We start from the raw sequence: 11738 nt of genomic DNA on the forward strand, positions 1-11738 counted from the left end.
TTTAGGCGGTGGCCGAAGAAGATGCTGAGGCAGAGAAGGGGGAGCCTAGGAGAGGGTTTTTGGTGTGTCAGGGTGTCTATCAAGTCTTCTATGTTATTATATAAAAAAACGGTTTTGCTAAAGCACATCTGTGCCCATCTAAGTAATATGTCATTAATTAAGAGTATCAAGTGTTGCACTCAAGCTACAAGGTCTAGATAACACAATTTTTTTTCTGATCAAACCAAACAAAAAGCATCTAAATTTATGTCTCTTACAAATATGAAAGTTGCATGCATACTGTTCAATAATTTAGAGTAACAGTTTTGCTAAAGCACATCTAGATGTACCATAAGTATTGCATATTTAAGTCCTATGTCATTGATCTTACGTTGAGATTCGTGTGGATATTTTCTTTTTTTTTATGCTTGATTCACCCACTTATATGTGCAATAACTAGAGCATATCTAGATGTGCCCTAGACACACACAGTTTCCTGATAATTGCAGTCTCCCGCTAGTTTATTGTTGTGAAAGTTTCTCTGTCCAACAAAATAGAAGTATCCTTTAAAAAAACAAAAGGGACTATGTTTGTGGTATATTTTTTTCTTGTCCCAGTTTTTCTTTAATTCTTTGTTGTTGTGTATTTGTGAGAGCTTAGATGTAACATCCTTAAAAAAACATCTAGATGTGAATTAGGCAAACTGAAAACAAAATATAAGTATCACAATTCACAAAACATAGCTGATCGGACAATCTAGAAAACTAAGAATACACGTTTGAGAAAGAACAAAAAAAAGAAATTAACAATGTCTAGGTCTCGTGGTCCTCGGCGGCGGCGGCTTGCAACTGCTGCATCTCCCGCTCCTTCTTCCTATCCTCCAGCATCTGCAGGTGGCGCCTCTGGCCTTCCTCCGCCATCTCGCGCCGCTGATACTTGGTGGCCACGTACACGGTCGTGACGACACCGATGAAGCCGGCGGTCCTCAGCACCGAAAGTATCGACGGCATCATCATACGCCTCGGCATCGCAAAAGACGGAGATGGATCGGCAATCGAGTCGAGGAGAGGCGGACGGATCCATGCTACGCGGAAAAAAATTCTATGAGACCAGGTCTTACGAATTAGCAGGTGAGACCCATCCTGATGGATGACACGTGGCATTCACAAATCACAAAGCATCCACCCCACCCCCACCGCCCTGATGAATGATACGTGGCATTCACAAATCACAAAGCATCCGGGTCTCACCTGATTTATATGAGACCTGGTCTCACCGGACGGGGCTGGGTTCAATTTATTTCAGCAGAAAAAAAGGATTCGGGGGACTCCGATTAAGACGGGTAGAGGGGCTGGAACTGGATTCCTTTCCTTTAATGGAAGCGTATTAGGGTCCGGATACCTAAACCCGCCTGCGTCGCCGCCGGCAGAGTCGCCGGCGGTGGCAGAGCGCCGGCCACCTCTGCAAATGTCACCGCAAACATCGAAACGGAACCTCTTCATCACAACTCCTCCTATACCCGTACCAATACCACTACCACGAAAGAACATTCCTTCTCTGTTACAAGTTTACGGCCGCCGCTCTGAGCATGTCGAGCCCGAGCTCGTGCGCCAGCTCCTGCACCAGGTCCCGCTCGATCAGCGCGCCGATCCGGAACGCCTCGCGCGCCACGCCGGCCGCTACCGCGCGCTCCACGTCGCCGGCGGCGAGGTCGCCCAGGTCCTGCCCCGCCATGTCACCGTGCCTAGCCGCCTCCTTCCGCACCTCTGCGGCCAGCCGCTGCTCTGAGCGGACCATCGCGGCGAGCCTCGCGAACGGCGTGTAGCCAGAGTCGCAGAGCTCGGCGCACATCGAGTCCAGGCACTCCGTGACCAGGTCGGACGCGAGGCTCCGCAGCGGGCTCGCTCCCGAGGCCTTGGGTCTGCTGTTGGTGGTGGTGGAGCCTCTCGGGGTCAGGGTGGCGAGCACAGACTCGGATGTTCTCAGGAGGAAGGTCCCCTTGGAATGGTGTAGGCCGGAGGAGCAGACGTTTGCTAGCAGCAGATCGACGGTCGATGTGACCTCGGCATGCCCAACGCGCGCCGACTTGCTGCCCTGCACCGCCGGCGCAAGACGGCACGCGCCATGCTGGCCAGAGTTAGGCTCGGCTCGCCTGGCGTTTCTCTCGGTGGCCGCGTCTCGCGCGCTAGATGGCGGCGCACAAGTCTCTGACAGGCGTCTGTCTTCGAGTTGAGCCTCTGTTCAATGGGTGGGAACATGAATGAAAAGAGTCAGCATGCAAGCCAAGATAGTGCTACTCAGTCTACTATTTGAACTATGCATTTTCCGAAAATATGCTGACAGAGGGAGTAAGATAGTAGGTTTACAGTTTGTTAGCCAAAAAATTTGTCAGTTGGCCCAAACTGTACAAACGAAGTGCAGAAAGAAACTAGAACATGCTCAAAATAATAACTTGTGTTGATTACCTTTAGTGTAGTTTGAGTTCCCAGAAGTGCAGTTCTCATCTGCATATGTAGGCCGGAGTCTTCCTCCTTGTCGGTTGCCTCCAGGCACAGATCGAGATGTATCATTAGCTTTCCCGTTGGCCTGCAGATGGCAGCGGCCAAGGAGCTGTCATCAGATAAACAGAGTGCTTGATGTTATGGTGATCTATATAGGAATAGTAATCTCAGCAATATTAACATACATGGTGGAGGACAGGGAAGAGCAAAATTTACCAACCTCAAGCTTTTTATGAGTTTCACACAACTCGACGGAATTAGGAAGCTCCCCGAAGACATGCATCAGACTGTCTAGCTCCCGCAGAAGTTCCTCGCTTGACGATCTTCGTAGGACGGGCACATCACTAGCCTCCTCAGACCATGAAGAGGTTACTCTTACTCTGCTTCCAGGAATATCTCTATTCTTCAACTCATCTCGATTAAACCAGACTGATTCTGCATCGTCCATGCTTGATGTGCCTCGTAATTTTTCCCTGAAAACCAATTCCCTTTCTGAAGAAATATTTTGACAGTCCCTATGAGAGTTTCTTTTAGGACCATTTGCAGATCCCAGAACAGCACTAGTGTTTTTGCCGAGCATAGAAGCAGGGGTAGCCTTCATCGGTGAGCTGAAAGTGAAAGAAACAATGTCCGAGTCGTTACACCTGGAAGCATTCCGCGGCTCTACCGGTCTCAGCAAGTCATTCCTAACATAGTTTGGGCTGGCAGTCTTCGGCTTCTCGCTAACCAACCCTGCGCCTTTTGCAATTATCATATCTTTCTCCATAGTTTTTGGTGATGCAGTCCTTGGCTTCGGTTTGTTAGAGCTATCGCTCCTTAGGCCACCGGTTCGATGGCCTTTTGTGCTCAGGTTCTTGTTCTGCGCATTGCTACGTGGCAGGCGAATTTCATCCATTACTTTTCCTTTGGACCTCAAAGATGTACTGCTGTTCACACTTTTGTTCAAAGAAACAAAATCCTTCCCTGTGCTCGCCACATATTGCTCCCCATTTCTATGCTTCTGCCTCTGAATCATATGATGTGGATCTTCTGTTCTAGAAGCTGTAGGCAATGCGTTCTGCTTCAGGTTGTTCTGCTTGAGAGGGCCAGAAGCAACATTCCCACGGGATGCGCTCCTCGGCTGAACTTTTCGGACATCTTGATATGTATCAGCGGCAGCATTGAGGATCATCGCATCACTTTCCTTAAACCTAGCCTTCTCACTCGAGTTGCTTACAGGCAAAGCCTTAATGTTTCCTCCAGGTTGCCCTTGCCATGGTACATGCTGGTTTGGCTTCCTATCAGCAGCAACCTTCTTGCAGTTCTCTTCAGACCACTGTCCGGGAGCAGGATTGTGCAGAGAGGCAGCTCCTACGTTGCCAGCACCAGACATTGATGCACCAACATTCCCCATTTCCCTTGAGAATTGATCCGGCGAATTATGTATGGCAGCAGCAGGAGCAGAAGTAGTCGCCACACCATCGCCGTTACATGGATACTCCAAGCGTGCATGTCGCTGTCGGTGGCGATTTCTGGACTGCAGACCGGGTTCGAGAACCCTGACTGCTGCTTCGATCAACCGGGCCTTGTTCCTGCTTGAAATTGACCTTGGGCTCTTCAGAGGTGAAGCAACCTTGTGATTGTGGTGCCTTCCTGACCACAATGCCTGTGAATCTGCATTGAACTTGCCGGCATTGTCATTCCATCCATCCATGACCTGCCCTGGCTTCTGATGCGAGGTGGCCATGCTCCCTGAGCTACCAGGCAAACCTTGAGAACGGTCATTCCGGTGACCGGCGACCTCGGATTCGGAGGAGTCGGTGGCTCTGGCTGACCTTTCATGGCTGATAGCCGGCATTGAGCTGAGGCCCATTAGCCGTGCAACGACACCCGGGGTGCGCATTTCACTGGAATTGCTGTCTTGGGTTGGCGGTGGCAAGCGGCTGGTGCCATGGCTTTCGCTTTTACTCCTTGCATAGTCTGCAGAATCAAGCTGGAGGAGAGCAGCACGGGTGAGCTAGCAATTTAGCATACATATAAACAGATAGGAAAAGGAGATGATGAAAAGTTGTAAAGGAGGCAAAGGGAAAGGCGTGCAAAATGCTAGATGCTGAACCTGCAGATCTGGGGGAAAATCATTGGGAGCCTTGGGCAACCAGGTGCAGATGAAAAGGGAGAACCACTTTGTTTTGGGAATCTCTCAAGAAATAAATCATGGATGCAAAGTAAACAATTTAGGTGAAAATTTGGAGGATTCCCTTTGTCTAAAAAGAGAAAAAAGAAAGAAAAAAGAAAATGCAAAACCAAGGGAGTAAAATATTGGCTTGGGGAAAAGCAAAATGATATTTATGAGGCAATTTTTGTTGGGGAAAAATCACTATGAATTCAGAACGAAACTTACTGCACAGATGCTAGTAGTAAAAGGTGAAGGAAAGATGTACCGTACCAGGAGAGGCCTCTTCTTGGCCACCGGCGTCTTCTCGCCGGCGCGGCCGGCGGCGGCGGGTGGCCTCCCAGGCGATAAGAATCTCTGCTCGCGCACTGAAACGGCAAAGACACAAAATAAAGCTGAGGAACAGCACCGATTTTGCAGAGAGCCATAGCAATTAGCAAATGCAGCTGCTCCTTCCGCAATCTCATCTCACCTGGGGCGAGCAGCTTGGTCTTCTTGGAGGAGGACGAGGAGAAGAGCTTCCGCTTGGCGAGCATCTGGAACAGCGCCGCCACGCGCGACGGCGCCGGCTTCTGCCGCTCGGTGATCGCCAGGCCGCCGCCGCCGCCGCCGCCGTTCGCCGCAGCGGAGGAGGAGGACCCGCCCCTCCTCATGCCTCCGCGCCGGCGAGGAGGAAGGAGACAGGAATTCAAACCCGATTCCTCACGAGCCTGGCAGCGAGTAGCACAACACGCGCCCGCTCCTCCTGAATCTTGAATGAATGCCGCTCTCTCACAGAAAAACTCAAAATAAATGCAGAAATCCCTCAGAAAAAAACGCAACACCAAAACTTGAGACCGGCCGCTCCTGTATTAATGGCTACATCTAGTTCTTGGTGAGCCGCCGAATCTTGGAGAGGTGGCGAGCCATGAGGGACAAATGCTAGAGAACAAAGGGAGATGGCCACTGCAACTGCTCAGGACATGACCGCTCCATGCGAATTCCCCTCCCTACTCATGAACCGGCCAAGGCACAAAGACTCTCTGCCCGGCTCCTCTTGTCACCCTTGAAATAAAAATGCTAGAGCAAACAAAGGGGGGGAGAGACGGTGCGGAGATCTAGAGCGGATGAGCCAAGCGTCGGAGTTGGGGGATTGGGGAGGGGAGCGGGCCTAGAGGTGAAAAGAGAGGGCTTTTGTGGGGAGGAGGGGAGGAGGGAGGGAGGGAGGGGGCCTGGCTCTTTCTGCAGAGGGGATTCAGAGGAAGCGACATGTCGAGGGCTGCTTTTGTTTAGCGTTGTGATGGATGTGTTCGTGATGTGCATGTGTAGCTGTGTCAGAGGAGAAGCTTTCCATTGCTGAGCTAATGCTTTTGTTTGCTTGCTCCCTTCCTTCCCTGGCCAGTCTGGCCTGGCTTGGGACTGGTCTAATCTTGATTAATTAGCACCACCACCATCCTATGCTCCCACTATGCTACTTTGGACTGGTCCAATCCAGTTTTAATTAATTTATTATTAGTATCCTCTGCTATAATAAGCAACTTTGGCCTCTAGTAGGAGCTGAAAACCGATGCTTAAGATGCAAGAGAGGCGAAAAATTTCCATGCTACTACCCCAGAGTAAGAGCATCTCCCGCCGTACGGCCCTCAGGACGCCAAAAAGCGCCGTCTAAGGCCGAGCCGGCGTTAATTTCAGCATTAGGGTGAACGTGCTCCCAGTCGCCGCCCCCGGGTCATCCCCAAATCGAAACAACGCGACACAAAACACGACACAAACTTGGCGATTTCATTCAAATTTGTACAAAAAACAAAAAACATGATTTAAAAACAAGTACGCCTAGCCATACTACGCCGTTGTCGCCGTCCGGCTTCTACATGCCAAGGAGCCTGTAGAACCGGGTGTAGTCGCCGCCGTCGTCGCCGTCGTCATCATTGTCGCCGCCCTGCGTCCCGCCGGAGCCGCCGTCGTCCCTGCTGCACCCCTAACCAGGGTCGCCGACGTGCGGGGGGTTAGATGGCCCGGGCGCGTCCTCGTCCTCGCTGTCGAGGACGACGACGACGACGCCCTCGTCGCGTCCGTGGCACTGAGCTTTGATCTCTTCGAGCCTCCACAAGTCCGGCACCCGCATGTCCGGACGAGCCGGGTAGTCGGCCTCGTAGAGGAGGCGCACCTCGTCCTCGCGCAAATGGCATCGGCCGAAGCCATTCATCGCCGCGGCGTCGCGGCGCCTTCACTGCGCCGCTCGTGTGGCATCAATGGAAGGCTGACCGAGGCGGCAGCGCGACAGCCTTGGCATTGATTCCCGCGGGAACCGTGGCGGTGAGGACGACGAAGGCGGCGAGTCGCTGACTCGGCGGACCCACTCCATTTCGCGCCAAAATCATTTCCCCCGGCGCCCTCCAGCGCGCCGGGTTTGACCCGAGTCCGCCGGCGCCAAAATCGGCCTGAATCAGCGTAGAATTGGCTTTTGGGGCGCGGATTTTCGGCGCCGGCGACAAAAAAGAGGCCGCGGGAACGCGGCTGGAGATGCTCTAGTCATTGTCTGCTTCAGCTTGTGTTTCATGCTACTGGCTGAAGATGAGTGGAATCTAAGCATGGAAAAAGGGAGAAAAATACTTTGCTTGTATATAGCTAGCGTAGGCACCGACAGATCACAGATGGTAACACTCTACTTAACACACCATTGACACCAGCTTAGAGTGTCTGTATGTGATACACACTTGCTTCAGACACATGATGCACAAACGTTTCAGGATGACACATACATGGCCGGCTAGCCGGTGTACGCATCTACCTCTGGTTGCCATGTGAATCTGCTGTGATGATGGTGGTGATGATGAATGAGTAGGATCAAAGTGAAGAGAAGAGAAGAGAAGGTGGTTGCTCTGCTCTGCTCGTATACGGACGGACAGCTCAACGAGTGACCCAAGTGGAAAGTACCTTCCATTTTACTGCTCACCTATGGGGGTGGGGGGCTAAAATTCTCTCCTGCTGTCAATTCTCGTGTCACGGAGTTTGAAACGGATGGCGCACCTATCTAGCTCTCCAAGCACCCAAAAAAAAGCTCTCCAAGCACCCCCCCAAAAAAAAGAGAATCAGTTTGAAAATTGCTGCTGGTACTATTTTCAGTTTTTGAGATGGCGACGGCAGATAATTAATGGATGGACTATGATGTGCTACTTTGGAGCGTCAGTGTGCATGACAAGAGGGCAGACGGAGCTGAGATTTTTTATTTTATACTTAATCTAAATGAGAGTAGTGAGAGACGTCTAGTTTTGAGTTCTGAGCCCACCAAAACAAAATCAGATACTGCTAGCTAGCGTACAAAATATAAGCAGGTCACTTGGTCAAACGCTGCACCGGTGGGATTATTTTAATTTAAGCATGTCCACATTTTACAGACATTCCAGGGTACTGCAATGTTGACTAGTAAGTAGACCTAGAAGCGATTTAAATAGCACAGAGATCAGCATTTGAAGTTTTGAACTGACACCCGAACGGAGCAGATCAATACAAATAGTAACTGTGGAACTGCGAAGATCACTGGTGATGGCTCTCTCTTGTGCCATTGGCTGCTTCGCGGATCAAAACCAGCCGCGGCCGATTTCCGACGGGTTTATGACGTACAAATCAGTTAATAGTTGGATGACAAATCGCTGCGCCTGTACCGTGTACTTGCATTGATGGAGACCACGGACGGCTATGATTGGCACGGGCTGGGCTGGTAGCCTGGTACTGCACGCACGCACGATTCCATCCAAACCGATACGGTGGTGGTAGTACGAGCGCGAGGGGCCGTCCGCACGGAGCCGCATTGAATTTTGACCTGGCCTGTTGCGAGTTTCGTGTCACCACCGATCCGGCACAGGCAGTCGAACTGCAGCACATTGATGGGCTGATTGTGCTCCCCCTCCCACCTAGTCAGGGCTATTTTGCTTTGAAAAACCTTTGAGGCCTCCTTTGGTTTGTTGGAATTTCATAGAAATTCTAGAGGATAGGATTTTTATAGGATTTTTTCCTTTAGAGCCCTTTGGTTCATAGGAATGGATTCCTATTTCTATATAGGATTGGTTCCTATCCTCCACATTTCATAGGAAAATAAAAATGAGCCTAGATTCAATGGAAAATTTCCTTTGGTGTCAACCAAATGACATCTCATCTCTTATTCCTACTCATAGGATTTGAGATACATGTCATCTCATTTCCTACAAAATTCCTATTCCTACGATAATCCTATCCTATGAACCAAATGAAGCCTGATTCATAAGGCCCTGTTTGGTTCATAAGTCCTACAACTTTTTCTAGTCCCTAAAAAGTCCCTCCCTGTTTGTTTGCAGAGACAAAAAACTCCATAGTCCCTTCCTATAGGTTATTAAATGACCATATTGCCCCTAGTATATATAGAAAAATAACAATCAAACAACACCATGGTGTGGCGGGCCATTAAATGTACTTGAGAGTCTTCTTCATTTAGTCCCAAATACCTAGTTTAGTCCTTAAAAAGTCCCTCCTGTTTGGTAAAAAAGTCTCTAAGAGGGACTTTTTCTAGCCTTACACAAAAAAGTTCCTGAAAACAAACACCCCCTAAGATTGGATCCGGTGAGAATTTTTTCGATGGAATTTCTTTTACTACGTTTCATACAAAATCTATCATTCACTCCAATCTTTCTTTATAATTTTTTCCTGTGACATCAGACACTCCTTGCTAATCCTATAGAATTCAAGCGTGCATGCCACTTCAACCCTATATTTTTGCCTTCATTCCTACGTTTTCAAAATCCTACTAATCAAAGAAGCCTTTACTATTCCCTGCAAAAAAAAAGCCTCTACTATAAAACCAGATTGAAAAATGCAGTGAAATCCTTCTAGTACTATTTATATTTATTTATTTTAGATTGCGACGGCAGATATAACTGATTTAAGGGCTATGATGTGTTGAGACTTTAGAGCTATAGTGTGCACACGGCAGGAGAGAAGAGAAGGCTGATATTCTTAAAATATTTTTAGTTAAGAGACGTCTAGTAGTTTTGAGTTCTGAGCCCACCTAGATAAAACTAAGTCAGATATTGCTAGCCCGTACAAAACATAGCAGGTCACTTGGTCAAACGCAGCACTGGTGGGATCATTTTATTTTAAGCATGCCATTTTACAGACATTCCAGGGTACTACAATGTTGACTAGTAGACCTAGAAGCGATCTTAAAATATATGGAGATCAGCATTTGAACTGACGAACATAAAACGACGCTCCAGCCGATCAATACAAATAGTAATTGTGAAGCTGTAACGATTATTGGGGAAATATCATGTGCTTCCGAGGCTTAGATGATAGGCTTTTCATCAGTTCTACCACCTCGCCGGGGGAAACTTCCAAATGCTCAACAGAGCTGCTGTAGTTCTTCTTTCTAAGAAAGATGGCGCCGCTGTAATCACCGACTACAGGTCTATTAGCTTAATACACTCCGTTGCAAAGCTGGTCTTCAAAGTGCTCTCGCTCCGCCTTGCGACGGTGATCCAAAGCTTGATTTCCCCGGCACAGATGGCTTTCCTCTGAACAAAATGCATACATGACAGCTTCCTCTACGTGCAAAATTGTGTCAAGTCCCTCCACGCTAAGAAGACTCCGGCCCTGCTACTCAAATTAGACATCTCCAAGGCTTTTGATAATGTCTTTTGGGATTATCTGCTTGAGCTTCTCCAGCAGTTAGGTTTTAGCGCACGGTGGCGCGACTGGATTGCCCTCCTTCTCTCCACTTCATCGTCGACCTTCCTACTCAATGGCGTCGCCGGGCCGAAGATAGCGCACCGAAAGGGGCTGCGGCAGGGCGAACCCTTCTCGCCGCTCCTTTTCATACTAGCCATTGATCCAGTACATAGAGTACTCAAAGCGGCGGTGGAGCACGACCTGACCGCCCCTCTGTCAGGCCGTGAGATCAAACTCAGAGTTAGTCTTTATGCGGACGATGCGGTAATCTTCGCAAAGCCGGACCAGCATGAAGTGCAAACCATTATGGAGATCTTAAATGAGTTTGGAAACGCCACTGGTCTGCATATCAACCCGGCAAAATCAACAACAACACCGATTAAATGTGAACACATTGATCTCTCTGAGATCCTCGGTAGTTTTGGCGGTTCCATCACCTACTTCCCCATAAGATATCTAGGGCTCCCAGTGACGACGACACGGCTTAGATTAGTGCACCTACAGTTCCTCATTGATAGGATCAAAGCTCGGTTAGCAGGGTGGAAAGGCCGCCTTCTCCCTCTGGCCAGCAGAAGAGTGCTGGCCCGCAGTGTCCTCAGCGCCATGCCCACTTTTGCCCTCTCAGTACTGCGGGTTCCACCAAAGTTGCTCAAAGAAATTGATAAGTCTAGGAGGTGTTTCCTTTGGAAACAGGAGGAGGCGATAACTGGGGCCAGCTGCAAGGTAAACTGGCCAACGGTCTGCGCTCCAACTGATAAGGGAGGGCTCGGAATCCTGGACCTGCAAAGTTTCAGCCGAGCACTCCGGCTACGCTGGCTATGGATTGCTTGGAAAGACCCGGACAGACCATGGGTTGGCACACCACCGCCATGCGACGACGTGGACAGAGCATTGTTTGTTGCCGCAACAACGGTGACAGTTGGAGATGGCAAAACGGCGCCTTTCTGGCAATCAGCATGGCTGGGACCAGGAACCCTTGCTCAGAGCTACCCAGCCTTGTTCAAACACTCCCGGCGCAAAAACAGGACAGTCTTCGAAGCACTCCAAAACCAATCTTGGATCGGTGACCTTGAACACGGTGATATCAACTAGATACTACCGGACTTCCTGCGGCTGCACCGAAGAATTCGAGAGGCAAATATTCTGCTAAATGAAGAAGAAAGGGACCAAATTCGGTGGAACATGGAGGCAAAAGGAGGATACACAGCAAGCTCTGCTTACCAGATGCATTTTCAGGGCTACCATACCTAAGGTTTTTTTTAACACAAGGAAGGCGCATTCAGGCGCCAAATTTCATTCAACTCGTTTGCAAAGTACAACGTGTATTACAAATCCTTCAACCTGAAAGTCTTGAAGAGAAAGCATAGAAGGACAAGGGGAATGAGCTGAATTTGTACAACTTAAAACAGGTTCTATTCTTGAATTGA

The 11738-nt window shown here is 49.3% G+C and overlaps 1 protein-coding gene across 2 annotated transcripts; it reads right to left on the bottom strand.

Annotated features, from left to right (window-relative positions):
- Window positions 1-1461: 1461 nt before the first annotated feature.
- On the bottom strand, window positions 1462-5825 carry LOC119290453. 2 transcript variants are annotated; one of them, XM_037569219.1, is made up of 5 exons: window positions 5105-5825; window positions 4906-5000; window positions 2701-4452; window positions 2445-2565; window positions 1462-2216 (listed from the first exon to the last, which is right to left on the bottom strand). In XM_037569219.1, the coding sequence occupies exons 1-5, from the start codon at window positions 5283-5285 to the stop codon at window positions 1540-1542; spliced, it is 2826 nt and encodes a 941-aa protein (XP_037425116.1). In that variant the 5' UTR covers window positions 5286-5825; the 3' UTR covers window positions 1462-1539. The 2 variants fall into 2 exon arrangements, with proteins under 2 accessions (XP_037425116.1, XP_037425115.1); XM_037569218.1 differs by having other exon boundaries at window positions 2445-2589.
- Between the last annotated feature and the right edge of the window lie 5913 nt (window positions 5826-11738).

The sequence above is a fragment of the Triticum dicoccoides genome, chromosome 1A (assembly GCF_002162155.2).
Source record: "Triticum dicoccoides isolate Atlit2015 ecotype Zavitan chromosome 1A, WEW_v2.0, whole genome shotgun sequence".
NCBI lineage: Eukaryota > Viridiplantae > Streptophyta > Magnoliopsida > Poales > Poaceae > Triticum > Triticum dicoccoides.